Source organism: Bombina bombina, chromosome 7 (assembly GCF_027579735.1).
Source record: "Bombina bombina isolate aBomBom1 chromosome 7, aBomBom1.pri, whole genome shotgun sequence".
NCBI classification, from domain to species: Eukaryota; Metazoa; Chordata; class Amphibia; order Anura; family Bombinatoridae; genus Bombina; species Bombina bombina.
In genome coordinates, this window is record NC_069505.1 from 605,632,050 (window position 1) to 605,654,779 (window position 22,730).

General features: G+C 35.8%; 1 protein-coding gene across 1 annotated transcript in view; it reads left to right on the forward strand.

The window, feature by feature from the left end:
* Positions 1–10,887: 10,887 nt before the first annotated feature.
* Positions 10,888–22,730, forward strand: part of LOC128636682 (uncharacterized) — a 144,405-nt gene continuing 132,562 nt past the window's right edge. The window contains exon 1 of the mRNA XM_053689670.1: positions 10,888–11,416. Within this exon, the coding sequence (XP_053545645.1) occupies positions 10,888–11,416 (529 nt within the window). The remainder of the gene's footprint in view (positions 11,417–22,730) is intronic.

The window sequence follows — 22,730 nt, forward strand, 5'->3', positions numbered from 1 at the left end:
TTTGTGCATAAGTACCCAGGCTTACAGGACGTCCTGAAGCAGGCCAGGAAGGTGTGTGGCCATTTCAGGTGTTCCTACACGGCCATGGCGCACTTTTCAGATATCCAGCGGCGAAACAACATGCCAGTGAGGCGCTTGATTTGCGACAGCCCGACACGTTGGAATTCAACACTCCTAATGTTCGACCGCCTGCTCCAACAAGAAAAAGCCATTAACGACTATTTGTATGACCGGGGTGCTAGGACAGCCTCTGCGGAGCTGGGAATTTTTTTGCCACGTTACTGGACGCTCATGCGCAATGCCTGTAGGCTCATGCATCCTTTTGAGGAGGTGACAAACCTAGTCAGTCGCACCGAAGGCACCATCAGCGACATCATACCATTTGTTTTCTTCCTGGAGCGTGCCCTGTGAAGAGTGCTGGATCAGACCGTAGATGAGCGTGAAGAGGAAGAGGAAGAGTTGTGGTCACCATCACCTCCAGAAACAGCCTTATCAGCATCGCTTGCTGGACCTGCGGCAACGCTGGAAGAGGATTGTGACGAAGAGGAGTCAGAGGAGGAATGTGGCTTTGAGGAGGAGGAGGAAGACCAACCACAACAGGCATCCCAGGGTGCTCGTTGTCGTCACCTATCTTGTACCCATGGTGTTGTACGTGGATGGGGGGGAAGAACATACCTTCAGTGAGATCACTGAGGATGAGGAACTGGACATGAGTAGCTCGGCATCCAACCTTGTGCAAATGGGGTCTTTCATGCTGTCGTGCCTGTTGAGGGACCCTCGTATAAAAAAGCTGAAGGAGAACGACCTGTACTGGGTGTCCACACTACTAGACCCCCGGTATAAGCAGAAAGTGCCTGAAATGTTATCGAATTACCGCAAGTCGGAAAGGATGCAGCAGTTCCAAAATAAATGAAAAAGTATGCTTTACACAGCGTATAAGGGTGATGTCACAGCACAACGGGAATCTAACAGGGGAAGAGGTGAAAGTAATCCTCCTCCTCCCACGACCACGCCGGCAAGGACAGGATGCTTTACAGACGTATTGTTGATGGAGGACATGCAGAGATTTTTAAGTCCTACGTATCGCCACAGCCCTTCGGTGTCCACCCTCAGAGAACGACTCGACCGACAGGTAGCAGACTACCTCGCCTTAACTGCAGATATCGACACTCTGAGGAGCGATGAACCCCTTGACTACTGGGTGTGCAGGCTTGACCTGTGGCCTGAGCTATCCCAATTTGCGATAGAACTTCTGGCCTGCCCCGCTTCAAGTGTCCTGTCAGGAAGGACCTTCAGTGCAGCAGGAGGTATTGTCACTGAGAAGAGAAGTCGCCTAGGTCAAAAAAGTCTAGATTACCTCACCTTTATTAAGATGAGAGGGATGGATCCCGAAGGGACTGACAGTGGGCGATACATTCGACTAAAAAAGGCCTGATGAGATGAGCTGCCTTGGGCTAAAAAATGGTCCACACGCTGCTGTATTTTATCTCTGAATGCCGGATGACTTGCGTGACTTATCCGCCACCAACTAGGGTTCAAGCCACAATGTTTTAGGGCACTTTCTGCCTGGGAAACAAACATCAATTTTTCTGGCCGCTGCTACAGCAGCGGCTGCAACAATACCAAATTTTTCAGGCATGTGTACATGCCTAATTTTTCTGGCCACTGGTGCTGCACTGTGGCTTCAAAAACCAAACCAAAAAAAAGGCACATAACAGGGATTAAACTGATAAGAATAGAACTACTTAACACACCACTCCTATCTGGTGGCACATTAGATTGCACGCGCAGTGCCCCAAATTTGAAGTAGGAGGACCGACCAAGCATCTTTTTCTATCTCCCGGTTCCTAAAATCGATGCCATATACACGTCCCCTGATAGGGGACGTAACAGGGATTAAACTGATAAGAATAGTACTACTTAACACACCACTCCTATCTGGTGGCACATTAGATTGCACGCGCAGTGCCCCAAATTTGAAGTAGGAGGACCGACCAAGCATCTATTTCCATCTCCCGGTTCCTAAAATCCATGCCATATACACGTGCCCTAATAGGGGACGTAACAGGGATTAAACTGATAGGAATAGTACTACTTAACACACCTTATAATAATGCAGAGAGAGGCAACGCAGAGAGAGGAGTCTGAAGAAGAGAAGTCAGAGGAGGAAGGTGGCTTTGAGGAGGAGGAAGACCAAACACAGCAGGCGTCCCAGGGGGCTTGTTGTCACCTTTCGGCGACCCTAGGTGTTGTACGTGGCTGGATGGAGGAAGAGACCTTCAATGACATCAGTGAGGACAAGGAACGGGACATGGCTAGCTTGGTATCCAACCTTGTGCAAATGGGGAGTTTGCGGTTGTGCAAATGGACTGTTTGCGGTTGTTTGTGGTGCGTTAAACGGGGAGTTTGGTCTGTCACTGTGAAGCGGGCGTAACCCTTACACTACCTGATCGATACAATATCATACCTGATGTTTTAAAGCACGTTATTGCAAACAATTTAGGAATGTTAGGTGATTTAGGCCCTTTATGGATTAAAACCAGACTCTGCATCAACTATGTAATTTTCCATGGGAGTTTTGCCATGGATCCCCCTCCGGCATGCCACAGTCCAGGTGTTAGTCCCCTTGAAACAACTTTTCCATCACTATTGTGGCCAGAAAGAGTCCCTGTGGGTTTAAAAATTCGCCAGCCTATTGAAGTCTATGGCAGTTCGCCCGGTTCGCCCGTTCGCGAACATTTGCGGAAGATCGCGTTCGCCGTTCGCGAATGGAAAATTTTATGTTCGCGACATCACTAGTCATGTATGTATTTTAAATGGATTAAATAAATGTATATATTTTACTAAAGACCATTGAGTGCCTGCATTATTGGACGAACTGTGGATTATTTTTTGCAGTGCATCTTGGCAATAATACAAGTGAGATTGTGCTATCCTTGACTTGGAATACTTTATATATATATTATTTGTTCTGTATTTATTTTTTATTTAAATGGTTTTGATTTTTGGTGGAATATTCTTTTATTTTTATTTCTTAAATTTTTTACATTTTTAGCGGTTAGGGCAGGGGTCTTTAGTGGGGTGGAGGTCTAAGGGTGAGGGGCTGCTTTAAATGTATGAAGAAACAAGGGTCCATAGAAATCTGATGTACACAGAATATATAAGTTAAAATGAAACTTGCATGATTCAGATGTAATTTTAAGACACTTTTAAATTCACTTCTATTTTTAAATGTGCTTTGTTCTCTTGGTATCCCTTGTTAAAAAAAGAATACTCACATATCCTATACTAGTGGGAGCTGCTGCTGATTGTTGCCTGCACACCTTTGTCTCTTGTTATTGGCTAACTAGATGTGTTCAGCTAGATGTCAGTAGTGCAATGCTGTTCCTTCAGCAAAGGATAACAAGAGAATTAAGGAAACTTAATAAAGAAGTAAATTGTAAAATTGTTTAAAATTATATGTTCTATCAGAATCATGAAGAAAATTTTGGGGTTTCCTATCCCTTTAAGATGAGAGTCACAGCTTTTGTTTGCAAATTGCAGGGTCCAATTACCTAATTAACTGTTTCACTGCTGAGCTGCAGATAAAATTGGTCTTATAGCAAGGGTACAGCAACCTTGGGCCACCAGATGTTTTGGAACAACATTTCCCATGATGCTCAGCTATAGCAAAGTAAAACTAGCATATGCTGTTTATTTACATGACAATGTCTAATATCCCTTTAAAGGACAACAAGATGTCTTGAGACAACTGCTTTTAGAAAGAGCTTATTCTTGCACTAATGAGTGAAAATAAATCTGCCACAGAAACTGTAAGGACAGCAGAAATTCAAGTTAAAGGGACAATCTAGTCCAAATAAAACTTTCATGATTCAGATAGGGCATGTAATTTTAAACAACTTTCCAATTTACTTTTATCACCAATTTTGCTTTATTCTCTTGGTATTCTTAGATGAAAGCTAAATCTAGGTAGATTCATGTGCTAATTTCTATGTGCCTCTCATCTCAGTGAATTCTGACAGTTTTTCACAGCTAGATAGCGCTAGTTCATGTCTGCCATATAGATAACATTGTACTCATGCCCGTGGAGTTGCCTATTATTCAGCACTGATTGACTAAATTGCAAGTCTGTCAAAAGAACTGAGATAAGGGGTTACTTTAGTTAAAGGGACATGAAACCCCAAAAAATTATTTCATGATTCAGTTAGAGAATACAATTGTAAACAACTTTCAATTTTACTTCTATTATTTAATTTGCTTCCTTCACTTGTAATATTTTGCTGAAAGGTTTTTCTAGGCAAGCTCAGGAGCAGCAGACAACCTAGGTTCTAGCTGTTGATTGGTGGCTGATATATATTGATTGTGATTGGCTCACCCATGTGTTCAGTTAGAAACCATTAGTGTATTGCTGCTCCTTCAACAAAAGAAACCAAGAGAGTGAAACAGATTAGATAATAGAAGTAAATTAGAAAGTTGTTTAAAATTGTATTCTCTATCTGAATCATGAAAGAAATGTTTGGGGTTTCATGTCCCAATGGATTCATGGATTCGTTTGAGTAGATCTTATGGTGAAGGTGCGATATTACATTGGGGTGAAAATGTGTTTGATTAGTATGTTTGAGATATTTTTAATTATTTTAAAGTAAAATTCAAAATGGCGATAAGAACATCTGCGCACATACATCGGGCGTATTACAACCTAGGCAAGCAAGGCACATGCCTAGGGCGGCAGATGTGAGGAGTTTTTGGCATCACTTATACCCATAAAGGATTTAGGTAAAAATTGAAAAATAGCAAATAGAAAAACAGTAAGAGTCAATGTTGGCATTGAAACTGGTTTAATATTTATGTAAGAGGCTGCTTTTAGACGTTTTTCAGCCATACTCTATGCTCATTAAAGATACATTCCAGTCAAAATATAAATGCACATAGATTTATTGCATTTTTGAATAGAAACATATTTGCAATATACCTGTATTGGCAAAAATGCTTCTATTAAGAGTTATCACTGTTTTAGTGTTAACACTTTTCTCTGCACGTGCATGTGAAGTATAGCTAGATATTTTCACTGCACCCACATTTTAAATAATGCAGCTGCTCAGATCATCAGCGGGGCTTGTATCATGTCAGCAATTAACAAATTGAGTCATTACCAGATGAAACAAGCACCTTAGTCTCTCCGAACAATAGACAAAAGAGAAAGCGCAACCTCTTCCAGATAAAAGTAAAACTTCTTTATTAGATAATGGATAAAATTCCAGCAGCAGGAAAAAGATAGACAAGGTGCAGGGTCTGACTAGTGATGTCGCGAACTGTTCACCAGAGAACAGTTCCCGGCGAACATAGCTTGTTCGCGTTCGCCGCTGCAGGCGAACATATGCGATGTTCGATCCGCCCCCTATGTGTCATCATTGAGGAAACTTTCACCCTGTATCTCACAGCCTTCTGACACATTTGAGCCAATCAGCAGCAGACACTCCCTCACAGACCCTCCCAGCTCCTTGGCAGCAGCCATTTTAGATTCATTACGATCTTGCTTTCTTAGTGAGAGGAGCTTTAGTGTTGCTGCTGCTGACATTATAGGGAAATAGATAGCTAGGCTAGTGTATTTAGTGTCCACTACAGTCCTGAAGGACTCATCTAATCTCTGCTGTAAGGACAGCACCCCAAAATGCCCTTTTTAGGGCTAGAACTTCAGTCGGTTTTTTTTTTTTATTTGTAATTTTATTTGCATTTGCCTGTTTTTTTAGCCTGTGTGTGAGGCTCACAGCATATACTGTGATTAGTGCCACCACTGATATCTGCTTAACATTAGTGTAAATTTAACCAACAAAACTTTTAAATCATTTTGCTAGTGTAATCTAATTTCATTTTCTATCAGGCCTGTGTGTTTCTGGCTTACACAGCATACTGTGGTTAATTGCTGTGCTAGCAGCCACCACTCATATCTGCTTAACATAATTTTAAATTTAATTTTTTTTTTTTTAATCATTTTGCTAGTGTAATCTAATTTCATTTTCTATCAGGCCTGTGTGTTTTTGGCTTACACAGCATACTGTGGTTAATTGCTGTGCTAGCAGCCACCACTCATATCTGCTTAACATTATTTTAAATTTTTTTTAAAAAACTTTTAAATAATTTTGCTAGTGTAATCTAATTTCATTTTCTATCAGGCCTGTGTGTTTCTGGCTTACACAGCATACTGTGGTTAATTGCTGTGCTAGCAGCCACCACTCATATCTGCTTAACATTATTTTAAATTAAAAAAAAAAACTTTTAAATAATTTTGCTAGTGTAATCTAATTTCATTTTCTATCAGGCCTGTGTGTTTCTGGCTTACACAGCATACTGTGGTTAATTGCTGTGCTAGCAGCCACCACTCATATCTGCTTAACATTATTTTAAATTAAAAAAAAAACTTTAAAATCATTTTGCTAGTGTAATCTAATTTCATTTTCTATCAGGCCTGTGTCTCAGGCTCACACAGCATATACTGTGGTTAATTGCTGTGCCAGCAGCCACCACTCATATCTGCTTAACATTATTTAAAATTAAAAAAAAAAACTTTTAAATCATTTTGCTAGTGTAATCAAATTTCATTTTCTATCAGGCCTGTGTGTCAGGCTTACACAGCATACAACATTGTTTAATTGATGTGCCAGCAGCCACCACTCATATCTGCTTAACATTATTTTAAAGCACGTTATTCCAAACTATTTAGGAATGTTAGGTGATTTAGGCCCTTTATGGGTTAAAAGCAGACTCTGCATAAACTATGTAATTTTCCATGGGAGTTTTGCCATGGATCCCCCTCCAGCATGCGACAGTCCAGGTGTTAGTCCCCTTGAAACAACTTTTCCATCACTATTTTGGCCAGAAAGAGTCCTTGTGGGTTTTAAAGTTCGCCTGCCTATTGAAGTCAATGGCGGTTCGCGCCTGATGTTCGTTGGCTAGCTGAAGTGATACAAAAAATCTCCTTGAGGCTTGCAGGAGTTCCAGTGTAAATATCCGTTGGTCTCTGAGACTGTTTACCCTATTACCAACGCAATTAATAGGGTAAACAGTCTCAGAGACCAACGGATATTTACACTGGAACTCCTGCAAGCCTCAAGGAGATTTTTTGTATCACTTCAGCTAGCCAACGAACATCAGGACATCGGCTAAGTCGGAACCTTAGCACACCTCAAGGAGGTATACATTGTATCACCCTTCCTAAAAAACATTGTAATCATTTCAAAAAGAAACCGCCAGAACCGTGTTTATTAACACGAATAAACAAGAACAACTATAACCTTTTCTGTTAACACAGCCACAAGATACTTAAAAAGTATCTATTTACCACAAAAAGGTTTTCATCTTATTTCACATTTGTTCATTGCCTTTTTAACGGCTTATTTAAAGCGGCACCAAAAAGCCTATTAGAGAAAATTTAATTCTCTGGACAAAAACGTGAGTACACGAATACCGTATATACTTTTTGCCATAAGCCAGATGACTCAAATTTAAGAGACAAAAAAACACACAAGGCTTTTATGAGCACAAAGAATACGGAATTACACTAATTAGATTTGGTCTACTCATATATGAAAAACTGTTATTTCTTAATCAGAACAATTGTTATTATTCAATATCCTCTATCATTGTTTTTATAATACTGCATATTTCATTGAATGTTTTAAAGGTACTAGAGCTCTGTACCAACATTTGAAATGTTTTAAAGTGTTTTAAAATAAATACATTTTTATTTGAAGAAAATTAGCAAAATTAATTCATTTCTGACATACTGTGATACATATCACTACACATCACTACATTAGCTCCCCTCACCCTGGTTATTATATATTACTCTCAGACAGTCGTTTGAAGGAACTTCTGTCATTCTTGTAGGGTTTAGAGCGTGGTAAATACTAAATCTTAAATTAATTCACACACTAGGTGCACTCACTCTAAACTTGTTTTTCTCATATTCAAATATTTGATTCGTAGTGCAAGAATAGAATTCTTTGCCTTCAACCAAATAGTCACAGGCTTTACATCTTCCATCGCCGCATTTATATGTTCCCTGAATACTTAGCCAAGAACTTGGGCGTTTAGTTGATGGCAATTGTGTTGGAGACAGAATGTTACCTAGGGTTATGTTTTTAGAATATACGCATTTAAAACCCTTATTTGTCACCTCTTTCAGTGCCTTGTCTCCATAGAGTATTGGGAAATATTTTTTTAGAATAGCACAAATTTCGTAATATTCTGATGAGTATTTCGTGATGAACATAGTTCTATCATCCATTGTATTCCTTGGTCTGTGTTCTAGGGCCTCCCGCCTCCCAACTTTAGCCACTTCTTTAGCCACGTTTCTTACCATCTCCGGTCGATATCCCTTTCAATTAATCTATTGACCATACATTTACTTTCATCAATGTAGTCACTTTCAGAGCTACATATCCGTTTAGTACGTAATAGTTGCCCTCTTGTTATTCCTTTGAAAACATGTTTGGGGTGCGAACTCTTGTTGTGTAAAAGAGTGTTGCCTGATATTGATTTCCTATATAGTTTGGAAGTTATCAAACCTGTCTTAGGATTACCCATCAATGTTACATCCAAGAAATTAATTGAGACTTTATTCCATTCACTTGTAAAGTGAACTCCATTGTCACAATTGTTCAAATACTGTAGAAAATTGTATGCATTCTCTCTATCTGATGACCATATTATTAATAGGTCATCTATGAACCGTTTATATAGAGAGATATGCTTCTTGAAGGGGTTACTATCTGCATAGATAAAGGTTCTCTCCAGCCATCCCATAAAGATGTTTGCATAGGAGGGGACGAACTTCGCCCCCATGGCTGTTCCCTGCTTCTGCAGATAGTAAACCCCTTCAAACATGAAATAATTGTGTTCAAGTAGATATTTTGTAACTCTAAGGATATATAGTGTAGCGTCACTATCTATACCATAGATGGGTTCCAAAAAATGTTTGATGGCATTTATTCCCATATCCTGGGGAATGCTCGAGTAGAGGGCCACCACGTCAATGGTTAGCCAGCTAGAATTACAGGACCACGAAGTATCCTCTATCATTTGTAGGAGATGGGTGGTATCCTTAATATGGCTATATAGTGTCTCTACAATAGGCTGCAGAATGGCATCGAGCCATTCTGACAAAGGCTCCAGAAGGGACCCTATGCCGGACACAATAGGTCTGCCTTTTATGTTGGTCAATCCCTTGTGGACTTTGGGTAGATGGTGAAAAATGGGGGTAACTGGTTTTCTCACATATAGATACTGCATAGTCTCTCTATCCATAAACCCCCAATTTACACCATCATCCAACAAGTCATACAATTCCTTTTGGAATCTTCTGACCGGATCCTTTTGGAATCTTCATGCCATCAAACATTTTTTGGAACCCATCTATGGTATAGATAGTGAAGCTACACTATATATCCTTAGAGTTACAAAATATCTACTTGAACACAATTATTTCATGTTTGAAAGGGTTTACTATCTGCAGAAGCAGGGAACAGCCATGGGGGCGAAGTTCGCCCCCTCCTATGCAAACATCTTTATGGGATGGCTGGAGAGAACCTTTATCTATGCAGATAGTAACCCCTTCAAGAAGCATATCTCTCTATATAAACGGTTCATAGATGACCTATTAATAATATGGTCATCAGATAGAGAGAATGCATACAATTTTCTACAGTATTTGAACAATTGTGACAATGGAGTTCACTTTACAAGTGAATGGAATAAAGTCTCAATTAATTTCTTGGATGTAACATTGATGGGTAATCCTAAGACAGGTTTGATAACTTCCAAACTATATAGGAAACCAATATCAGGCAACACTCTTTTACACAACAAGAGTTCGCACCCCAAACATGTTTTCAAAGGAATAACAAGAGGGCAACTGTAAGATTTGAAGGTGTATAAATGGAGTATTACTGTAGTTATAGAAAGATGGTATTATTACAGTTATAAAGAGGTTAATATGTTCTGTTTACTATTTTAAAACATCAGGCATGGAGCAATGCTGAGGTAGCCAGTTTACGTATACCAAGAGTTAAGATCATATATGGGTAGAGAAGATTGCTGTGGATAGCAAGAGCTTACAATAGTGTAGAGCACCTTATTTGGAATAGAGCCAAAAGTATATGGTCAGTATTCTTAAAGGGTATAAAAATTAGGGAGAAATAATGGTAGCTAGAGTTCATCTTTGGAAGGGAAACATCAATGATACCAGCTGTAACAGGACTCCCACAGGAAACAAACGGGGTAATATTCATTTATGTATTATTTCTCTGTTAAATTGTTTTTATGTGTTTAACCTTGTAAACAGTAACATATAATCTTGTTATTTATCTGTTCTTAAATAAATGTGTGATGGTTTAAATAGTTGAAGGTAGTATGGTTGTCTGTTTCTGGAGGGTTTAAATAGATATACAGTACGGTATATGAAATTCGTTTGCACAGGGCCCATTATTGATATATGTATATATTAATTTTGCGACGTGGACAGCTTTTAACATAAGATCCTTTGGTTAGTTAAGAGTAACTTCTTACATTTTGGCGGCAGCAGGTAGGAGAATTGTTAAGATTCGTGTTCACAACAGATAGCTTTATTTTTAGGTTTTGTTAAAGAGAGATAGATTACTTGTGCTGAAGAATTAGCTAGCATTCTTTAGATGAGTAGTTGTTTGTAACATTCACAAGGTTAAAAGGTTATTGAGCTGTTTTTGGGAAAAATCGCTTCAGTTAAAAAGCAGAATGCAATTTTAAACTGTATTGTAGGAGTTTTTAAATCCATGGTCTAATGTACAAGAGTATGTTAATAAATCTATTGACAATAAGATATTTTCCAAGTCTGAGAGAAAGAAAGCATTAATGTTTGGTGCATACAAAATAGCAGAGAATTATTCTAAAGTAACTGGAGAATTGCAGGATTTACAAAGACAGTTAACTGAGGTGAAATGTTGGAATGAATCTTTAACTATAGCAGATACTTCAGCTGTTTCTTTTAGTCAAGAAACTAGAGAAGCTTTGTTGACAAATAGAGAATTGAGTGCAGAGATTGGGTCTTTACAACAAATGTTACTTGATGCTTATGGAGCAATACAAGGTTTAAAACATTCAGGGCAAGTGTGTGTACCTGAGGATCATTCTAAATGTCATGAAATTATTAATGACTTACAAATAAAACTTGGTCAAAGAAATACATTAATCGCTGCATGCAAAATACCAGTTAATTTTGTAGAGTCAAAGTGTGTTGATGAAGTTGTGTGTGACAAAAAGAATGTGGAGAATGTAAAGATGACACCAATTCTAGTTAAGGAACAGTTGGATGAAGAGAGAAAGATCATTTCATGTACTAAAATTAACCAGTCTTTGTCTAGCACAGAAATTGCTACATTAAGTAAAAAACTAGGACAGTTTAAATTAAGCGATGATCCCTTAGATGTTATGATTAGGTTATCACAATTTGAAAGAATACACAAAGAATTGCAAACAAATGATATATTTGATATAATTGTAACAAGTATGGATGATGCATTAAAAGCAAGCATGCCTTCAGATGTTTTTCTTAGACCAAGAGTTAAACAACAGTTAGTGCATGAGTTACTAAAAACATTAGGAATTGATGAAATGGATGCTCATTCATCATATGGAAATTGCAAGCAGAGAAAGAATGAATCAGTGCAACGATTTGCTGATAGACTGTTTGAAATTTATAAACTAACTTTGCCTGAAAATACTGAGGCAGATCATAACAATGAAATGTATAAACGTGGGTTACTAAACCGCATTAATCCAGAAATTAGAAAATTGGTTGGTTTGACTGTGTTTTCAAGTAACACTTTTAACAAAATAATTGAATGTCTAAAAAGAGCAGAGTTGTGTAATGAAACTAACAAGGGAATAAAACAGAGAATGTCTGCAGTTGGAAAGCCATTCCCAGATAACAGAGAATGTACTAAAATCATTTCTAACAAGAAAATATTGGTAAACTTGAAGTATTATCTTTGTAAAAAATGGAGACATATTAATGCCAAATTTGTACAAAGACATAATACTGTTGTAGCAACATCTGCTGAACAATTTGAAACTAGATACAAATTGGAAAATCTAAAAAAGGAACTGGAAAGAGTTAAATTGATTCAAAATACAAATAAAATTACCAGTTCTGAAAATGGGTAAAAACGGATAATTGCCTCCAAATCATGTCTGGAGTGAGGTTCAGACGTAATGTATATAGTTGCCCAGTTTTTAAAGGAGTCGTGAATGGGGGCTCATGATGGAATGTATTTTTAATAAATACTGGTGTACCTATATTCATTATTTATACCTCACAAAACCTCAATCTAATCCGTTGTTCATAGGGGGAAAAACAAATTGTGTTGCAAGTTTTTCAAGGTTCATATAAAGATGTTATAAAGCTAAAAATGATATGAATTTAATTGATAATGGTATTTTGAATTAGAAGAATATTTAGTGAATTTGTCTGATGAAATGTCAATTTTGGGTTATAAATTTCTCACAAAATATAATGTTTTACTTTATTATGCTAATGGTAAAATATAGTTTAATACAGATGATAAACATTATGTTATTTCTGTTTCACATTATGTTTATAGTCTAAAGAAACCTGACAAGTTAAGTTTACTTGTACATACAAATGCTAAGGTTACAAATATTTTGCAGCAGTTTGCACATGCATTTGCTGAATATAAATATAATTTGGGAAATTGCAAGAGGAGGAGTTTATCACAGGAAACGTACATTTAGCTATAAAAGCAATATCCAGATTATTATTATTATTATATTATTAAGGAAAGTGAGCCATATGTACAGCAAATTATATATTATTTTACTTGAACAAGGAGTATTGAGAAAATGTAAATCTGTTACTAATTTTACTATTTAGTTTGTACAGAAACTTGATGGAAATGGGCATTTAACAATTGATTAAGGTAAATTACATCCAGTGACATCTGCCTAGGCATCAAAATGTCAGAGAGGTTCCTACTTTTTCCTTTATCCCTCCAAATACAAAGTTTTATTTAAGCCTTGATATAGCAAACAGTTATTGGTTTGTATCTCTGCACCCAAAGTCACAGTACAAGTTTGTTTTCAAGTGGAAAAAAAAAAGAAGATCAAGTTATATTTATGTCTTCCTGTGGTCCTGAACAATTCAGCAACAATTTTACATGAAAGGATGGCTGCTATTCTATCAAGATTGTCAAGACTATTAGCACTTCTGCAATATGTTGATGATTTGGTATGTACTACAGAAACAGAAAAAGAACATTTAAATTGTTTACAGAATTGTTATTGGCAAATGCTGGACTAAAAGTGAATATAAAGAAATGCCAATTTTTACAGACAACAGTGAACTTTACATGAGTGACAATATCATCTGAAAGAAAGACTCCAGATCAACAAAAGTGGATGTCATAAAAAGACTAAACATACCTGTGTCAAAGACTGTTTTAAGATCATTTTGGGATTGTTCCAATACCAAAGAGACTTTATTCCAAAGTTTAAAGTTTTGGCTGGACCCTTGTATGACTTGCTAAATAAAGAAAACGTTTGAGAACTTAAAGAAAGACTTTATCTGCAGTGCTATGTCAAGAGAAGTTTGGAAAACTGAAACCAGTGACCTATGCATCATGACCTTTTGAAAATAACTGAAGAAAATTATTCCTGTGTGAGGAACAGTTGTTGTCAGTATTCTGGATAAGAACATTTTACATAACATGATTTCAAAAAGTGTTATTGCAAAGTTCACATTTTCCTTTGAACTTACTGGTGAAACTAGGAAACAGTATAATTTCATCTGCAAGATTTTAAAAGTGGTGCTGATGCTAATGAAAAGAAATATAGACATTATAATAAAGGAAACAACTTTGTTGCCAGCATGTTTGCTATATGAAGGTGAACCACGCACTTTTTGTGTTCTCTTTTCCTCTCAATCCAAGTTTAAATATTTTGGTGCAAAGTCTAGATGTTTACTGTGATGGTTCTTTTTATCATAAGGATGGTAAAGCATATACAGGTTTTTCAATAATTTTACCTGATAAAATAGATATGCATTTATGTGAGATACATTATTCTCAATATGCTAAATTGGCTAATGTTTGTTGTACATTGGAACACTAAGCAGATATGGCTATTGACATTTATAATAATAGTGCATATGTGGTTAATACACTGACAATGCTTCCTTTGTATGTATATAATGGTTTTAAGTCATATGATGAAAGACCATTGATACATACAAATCTGTTGAAGTATATTTCATATTTGCTAAATAAATGTAAATTGCCATATGCAATAATTAAAGTAAAAAGCTCACACTAAAAGTGATGAACATAATAAACAAAATAACTTAGTTGATGCTTGTGCTAAAAAGGCTGCAAAACAAGTAAAATTATGAGAGTTCAATGAGGAACCTGACATTTCTGCAATTACATTAAAAAAATAAAAATAAAAAAAGATAAAATAAAAATAAAGCAAATTTGGTGTCATTGCAGAATTCTTATATTTCTTATGTAATGTTAAAATAAAGGCATTTAGCAGGGAAACCTTTATCACTGCCAGTATCATGGGCAAATGAAAAATTTATAAAATATGAAGAAAATGGAACTTTAATGTGCTTAAATAAGTAAAATATGTTGTTTGTATTTCCAGTTGTTGTATTCCTTAAAGGGACAGTAAACACCAGAATTTTGTTGTTTTAAAAGATAGATAATCTCTTAATTACCAATTCCCCAGTTTTGCATAACCAACACAGTTTTAATTATACAAGTTTTACCTCTGTAATTACCTTGTATATAAGCCTCAGAAGACTGCCCCTTATTTCAGTTCTTTTGATAGACTTGCGGTTTAGCCAATTAGAGCTGTCTTTATGGTAAATTCATGTGCATGAGCTCAATGTTATCTATATGAAACACGTGAACTAATGCCCTCTAGTGGTGAAAAAAAAATGTATTTAGTTTACAGGTGGTCTTCAAAGTCTAAGAAATTTGCATATGAACCTCCTAGGTTTAGCTTTCAACTAAGAATATCAAGAGAACAAAGCAAAATTGGTGATACAAGTGAATTGGAAAGTTGTTTAAAATTACATGCACTAGTTGAAACATGAAAGTTTACTTTCTCTTTAAGAATGTGTAGATTCATTTTCAAAAATATAATTTGCTTCCTATAGGTGGACATTATTTTGCAGATAGAATATTTGACAAAAATACAGAAAAATTTGTAATGATGGCCATCAATGAAAGAGAATGTTTTTTGTATTTTTTGTTTTTGTTTTCAACATATTCTAGATATTTGCCTTATCTGCAGGTTAATCCTTCAGTCAATATGAATCAATAATTATTAAGGTTTTTACCTTCCCCATGACAAACCTTGGATACAAATATAAATAAATCTTATTATTTTGTTTTGTTGGTTTTTACCTAGAATACTAGAAAGAATACATGTATAGTTTAGTGGTAATAGATGTATTCACAAAATGGATTGAGGTTTTTCCAAAAACAAATCAAGTAGTTTTTATAGTTGCATAGGTTATTTATTTGAGCTTTTCTCTAGATGGGAATGCCATTTGTAGTAGAAAGTAATAATGAGCCTGCATTTAGTGGGGAAATATTTCAAGGAAATTAATTAATCATTGGGAATTAAGCATCAATTATATATTGCTTATAGACTACAATCATCAGGAGCGGTAGAAAGGGGTAATAAATACTATAAACAATTATAAACTAAAATTTGTAGTATTATACTTTCAACATGGGCAAAACATTACCTTTATGTTCAATGACCATAAGATCTATCCTACATTCTACTACAGGTGTCACGCCATATCAAGTAATAACTTGTAGATTGAATAAAACATTTGGAAGGACTTTACTTTCAATTTCTACACCAAATGTACAAGGGGCAATAATAAAAATTTGAATAAAAACATAAATTATGCTTACCTGATAATTTTCTGTCTATTTATGAAGAAAATGAGTATCACAGCATATTGACAATGTAAATATGTTGGTAGCTCGAAATATTGTAAGGAGTAAAGCTCAAATAAAAACATATTTTGACAAAATGTTAGACCTTTTGAAATATAATGTAATAGTTTTAGTAATGATAATGAGATTTTATGTCTAAAAAAGTCGCTCATTTGTTCCTAAAATGGCTTATTCTTTTTGTATTTTGGATAAAGATAATCTTATTGTTTTATTTCTTTGAAATAATGAATAAGAAAACAAAACACTATTTTAAATGGTATTATATTAAACAATTTTAAAAATATATGAATTAACAGATACTGCATTTGATTTTTCTTAGAAAGAATCTGAAGAAATACCAAAAAGATGACAACCTATCTTCAAGTTGGGAAAATCCATGTCCTAATGTTGTTATGGCTGATTATGGAGGGTTATGAAGAGTTTTGCTGGACGAAATTCTTTTTACATTTTCAGAGGACTGCATGGGTACTTTGGGTTTGACTAAGACAACTTTAAAATGGAAATCGTGATTGTGGTATCAAAGTCAATGTATGTAACTGAACTATATTTTGGAAGATGATGAGGATAATCAACAACATCGAAATAAACATTAAGATCCTGCATGTATTAACATGGCATTAGACAAAGGTGCCAGTCTAATGTTACAATGTTATACAGAATGAGTTAGATGTGGCAAAGAAATATCTATTTTTAGGTTTATTTTTGCAAAATATAAAAGTCAAGGACAATGACATTATTTTGGGAACAAAAGAACGTTACAACATCCGATTGTACGATTTTACTTTAAAAATGTTAATTATTGTTACATATATAATTATTTTGTTTATGTTAATTTTGTATAAAGACAATAGTTTATAGAGTAATGTGCTAAACCTTACCGTTACACTATAAGGCCTAGCAAAGGGGTGGAATGTAAGATTTGAATGTGTATAAATGTAGTATTACTGTAGTTATAGAAAGATGGTATTATTACAGTTATAAAGAGGTTAATATGTTCTGTTTACTATTTTAAAACATCAGGGATGGAGCAATGCTGAGGTAGCCAGTTTACGTATACCAAGAGTTAAGATCATATATGGGTAGAGAAGATTGCTGTGGATAGCAAGAGCTTACAATAGTGTAGAGCACCTTATTTGGAATAGAGCCAAAAGTATATGGTCAGCATTCTTAAAGGGTATAAAAATTAGGGAGAAATAATGGTAGCTAGAGTTCATCTTTGGAAGGGAAACATCAATGATACCAGCTGTAACAGGACTCCCACAGGAAACAAACGGGGTAATATTCATTTATGTATTATTTCTCTGTTAAATTGTTTTGATGTGTTTAACCTTGTAAACAGTAACATATAATCTTGTTATTTATCTGTTCTTTAATACATGTGTGATGGTTTAAATAGTTGAAGGTAGTATGGTTGTCTGTTTCTGGAGGGTTTAAATAGATATACAGTACGGTATATGAAATTTGTTTGCACAGGGCCTATTATTGATATATGTATATATTCATTTTGCGACGTGGACAGCTTTTAACATAAGATCCTTTGGTTAGTTAAGAGTAACTTCTTACACAACTATTACGTACTAAACGGATATGTAGCTCTGAAAGTGACTACATTGATGAAAGTAAATGTATGGTCAATAGATTAATTGAAAGGGGATATCGACCGGAGATGGTAAGAAACGTGGCTAAGGAAGTGGCTAAAGTTGGGAGGCGGGAGGCCCTAGAACACAGACCAAGGAATACAATGGATGATAGAACTATGTTCATCACGAAATACTCATCAGAATATTACGAAATTTGTGCTATTCTAAAAAAATATTTCCCAATACTCTATGGAGACAAGGCACTGAAAGAGGTGACAAATAAGGGTTTTAAATGCGTATATTCTAAAAACATAACGCTAGGTAACATTCTGTCTCCAACACAATTGCCATCAACTAAACGCCCAAGTTCTTGGCTAAGTATTCAGGGAACATATAAATGCGGCGACGGAAGATGTAAAGCCTGTGACTATTTGGTTGAAGGCAAAGAATTCTATTCTTGCACTACGAATCAAATATTTGAAACAAATGGTCTTATAAAATGTTCGACACCTTATGTAGTATACCTAATAGAGTGCACACAACATCATCACCAGTATATTGGTAGAACCAGTAGGGATGTACACACCAGAATAAGAGAGCATTTAGGTTACATTAAGAATAAAGTGACATGTTCAGCACTTTCCAAACATTTTATAGAAACACATCAATGCAATGTCACCACATTTAAATGGAGAGCTATTGAAGCTATAAAGAAACCCCCTAGGGGTGGTGACAAGGATAAGCTTTTAGCCAAACAAGAGACTTTTTGGATATTCAAATTAAGGACACAGATACCAGAAGGTTATAATTCTGAATTTGACCTAATTAATCACTGGTAGTACATTCACGCATTTTAAACCCAAGATTCAGTCGATCAGAAATATTCTATGTCTTGGTGTTTGGGACCCTCTGCTACCTCTAGTACACTTGATGCCCTTTACACGTTTCATTGTGTCGCCTGCGGTCGATACCCCCTAGTATTGACATTGGCTATGTATAATATACTGTGTAAAACCATATGCCTTCTTTTTATTGAACCCCTTATATTGTATATATGTTCTATCTTACATTACTTCTATACATACATACTCATTTAATATACCTATTAGAAGTGCTGTAATTATATATGATGGGACATGTATATAATTCTGTCTAAAGTGAATTATAGTCAGTCTTCATAATATGTTAACTCATGTAAGGTACTTATCACTAATCTAGTAGTTTGCAATAAATACACCTATATGTATAATCACAATATAGGGTTTCACAGTCATACATGATACTTCAATATTACCAAAGAGTTGGGAAAATTTATGTGTATATATATATATATATATAAAAAAATTCTTTAACAATCTTCTTACATGCAGAATGTACTGTTCTAATTATATATATATATGCTACCATATGATTCTAGATATAATAGAGAGGGAATATAATATCCCTACCTTTTTTTTTTTTTTTTTTTTTGGTAAGCAGCTTATCGAAATATGTTTAGTGACAAACTCTGCTTGTGAGATATTGTTTAGTTTTGACAGTTTTGAATTTATCATGCACAGTATTGCTTTAACCAACATTTATTTGATGTTTTTGTTAATTTGAAAAGTATGTGCTACTAATGTTGATGTGATTATTCATGGTACCTTAAGAGTTAAATTTGCAAACATGAGTTCCCACCCCCCAAGATCAATCAACCAACTAGAGAGTAGTGTATCTTTTTTTAAATTAATCATGTTTTATGGTGTGTTAGGTTTACGATTACGGCCACAAGCCGAAACTAGTCAGACCCTGCACCTTGTCTATCTTTTTCCTGCTGCTGGAATTTTATCCATTATCTAATAAAGAAGTTTTACTTTTATCTGGAAGAGGTTGCGCTTTCCCTTTTGTCTATTGCTTTACCTGGGATTACAAGGAATCCCCTCAGCAATCTCTATCAGAGACAGTACCCGCTCTTGGTTCCCTGAACTTGTTTGCATTGGCACAGCTGAAGTCTGGAAGATTAGGCATCACCAATAGCGGTTGGAGGATTTACACACCCCCCCATCTTTACGCTGACGACAGGCCCCGGTGTGTTTGGGTGAAGTGTTTGGAGTGGCAGCAGCAACGGCGGATACACGCTGAGGATATGAGCTTCACCTATATGTTTTACGATTCCCACACCGGATGAGTGACTGTTCTTCAGCGAAAGACATCGGCAGAAGGATGAGTGATGTATTACACCCTATTCCGCTTCAGTGGATGCCTTTGGTCTATTCTGTTTGGGGGTGTGTAGCGCTCCATATTACTCTAAGAGGATTACACCACTAAATTGACTGTTTATGTGCCTGCAAGTGCCTTATTTACTATAGGTTGACCAAGTAAAGATATCTTTTGTGACACCATTGACAGCTTGGGATGTAATCTCTCCGAACAAGTGTTATGTTTAAAATGCTGGTGCACGGTGCATACTTAAATACATTTTTGAAACAGCTATAGCTTTTATTAGAAGCCTTTTTGCTAATGCATGTATATTACAAAATTGCTTCTGTTCAATACCGAAATGCACCCATGTGGTTTCCAATTTTGGCTGGAATGTCCCTTTAAGTTTTAGTTACAGCATATAACCACGCACTTTCCTATTGGCCCCCTTCAAGCAATGCTCCAATCAAATGTAGTTAGTTCTAGTCACGGCATGTAGCCACACCCCTTCCTTATGCTCCCCTCCAATCTATGGTCCAATAAGAAGTAGTTAGTTGTAGTCACGGCAAGTAAGCATTCCCCCTTCCATTGGCTCCATGAGATATGATGTTATCGATGTGTAACCACTCCCCCTTCGGACCTCAAATCATGCTGAATTCGGCGTTTCAACGTTGAACACACAGAAGTTTTGCTGATATTGGAGTACCAGTCTACTACTATGAGGTAGTTTATAATAAAACTGACTTATTTTTTGTATTGTGTTACATGTTAATACATTTAATTTTTATCATGCCTCAAATTGCAACAAAACATAGTGTAATAATATAGATAATTTCTTATTATATTTCTCCGACGTGCATCCTGTGGCTTGATGTCAGTGATAGTGCACTTTTCCTGTCATAGTCTATCTATCTATTTATCTATCATCTATCTATCTATCTATCTATCTATCTATCTATCTATCTATCTATCTATCTATCTATCTATCAATCATGTATCTAGATACTGATAGATAAATAGATAGATATATAGATACTGATAGATAGATAGTAACGCCAAATGCCTCCCTCCTCCTTTCTCTTCCCTCATTTCCCTCTTCTTAACTCAATTACTTTGAGAAAAAAAAATCATGTTCTCCCTGACCAATAAATATTTTGGCTAAAAAAGACATAAAAGCTAAATGTTGGGGCAGGAGAATTTTGAGTGACTAGAGCAGCACAAAACCTAAATATGCTTCTTTGACGTCTAGCTCATGGGGCACGCAACGGTTGGAGGAAGCTGGATTCGTCATCCATATGCCAAATTTAGTAGGAGATACCAGCAGAGAATCGGCGGTATGTATACCATAATACAATGCTAAGCATTTTAAAAAAGAAAAGTTTAATGAATTAAAGTGCCCCTTTTTTAAGATTATTTTTAGATACTGGGCACTAATTCCTTAAACTGTAAAATCACTTTAATTCTCATGTGCTTTTAGTTTTTATCCTTAAATTGCCACTGAAAGTTTATTTGCTAAATGAACTACTCTAAAGGAATCCTTATACAAATATCTCCTGGATCTGCAACCCTACACTATATATATTTTCCCCCTGTGAAAGGGAGTTGTGGATTAAACTGAGTTGTATTGTACCTATATAACAACAATGTGGCATTTATTTTCATTAGAAACAAATATAATTTTATACTGAAAGAAATATTGGGGATGAAAGTTTCCCACTAATTCCCAGGAGAAAAGATAGGGTGTGTGCATTTTATGTATGCGACAGGATATATAGGGCTGGTCTTCAGTTTTCCCACGGCTGCTTGTTTTTCCCACTGTGGATCTGGTTTTCTGTCTCCTGGAAATGGCTTGTTGATCAAACTAACAATGCTGTATTCTTGTGTTAACCCTAAGGGATTAATTATATGTTCGTCTCTATTCTTTAAATATCCTTTGAGAAAAACAGAAAAATAAAACTTCTGTTTCCAGGAATTATACAACACCTGTGTTAATTGAATTAGTATTAGTTTGCAGAGCTTGGGAATTATTACTGAGAAAATAAACATTAAGGACTAGATAAAAAGTGTAGTAAAAAAATATTAGCATTATTATGCTCTAACATCACTATAGGTCTTTGAAAGGGTGTGCTAACGCCTGGATGTCATACAATAATCCTTAACTTTAGACTTCTATAGGGGGCCTGAAGAAAAACTCATGTTGGATATTGCTCAAGCGCTAACCTGATGGTGCGTTAAACATCCGCTCAAGCAATGGAGTTCTTTACTTACTTTTATACCATGGTTTTGCTTGAGAGCAACACTTACCTCACCACTTGCAATATGAGCTATAATAGCGTTTCCTGCTCTATCCATTTAAAGTACAGGGCACACTAAATTCTATTCTATTTTTTACCATTCACTTGTATTAAAAGCTTGTGCACTGCACTCTGCAAAAGCTTGTGCAATGGATAATGCATCCTGTTTTATCAATTATTCTCCACTTGTACTCTAGCCGTAAATATGTGACAAAAGTGAGTTTTTATAAGACAAACCAGTACTTTCCAATTATACAAGGTGGCTACTCTTAGAGTGGATGTTGCCCCTACAAATACCTGTACTGGAATATATGAAAGCGCTAACACTAATGTGGTATTGTATACACTAAAATTACCAAAATATGATTACAATAAAAGTAAAAAAAAAAAAAACAAGCTCATGAATTAAAATACACTAATCAAAGAACTCACAATGCCCCACAATAGTAGGTATATTACTATTACTATGTAAATGTCAGTGTATCATAAGTCTGTTGTATGGTGCACAAATCTTAGGATAGGGTGCAACTCCCTTCCACCAGGTTTTCCATATCCGATGGGGTTGAGAATCTGAAATGAAACACAAACAAGAAGAGTGCAACTCTGTTTGCGGAGTTGCTACAGTTAGCCGTAGCACATGTGAAATGACCAGT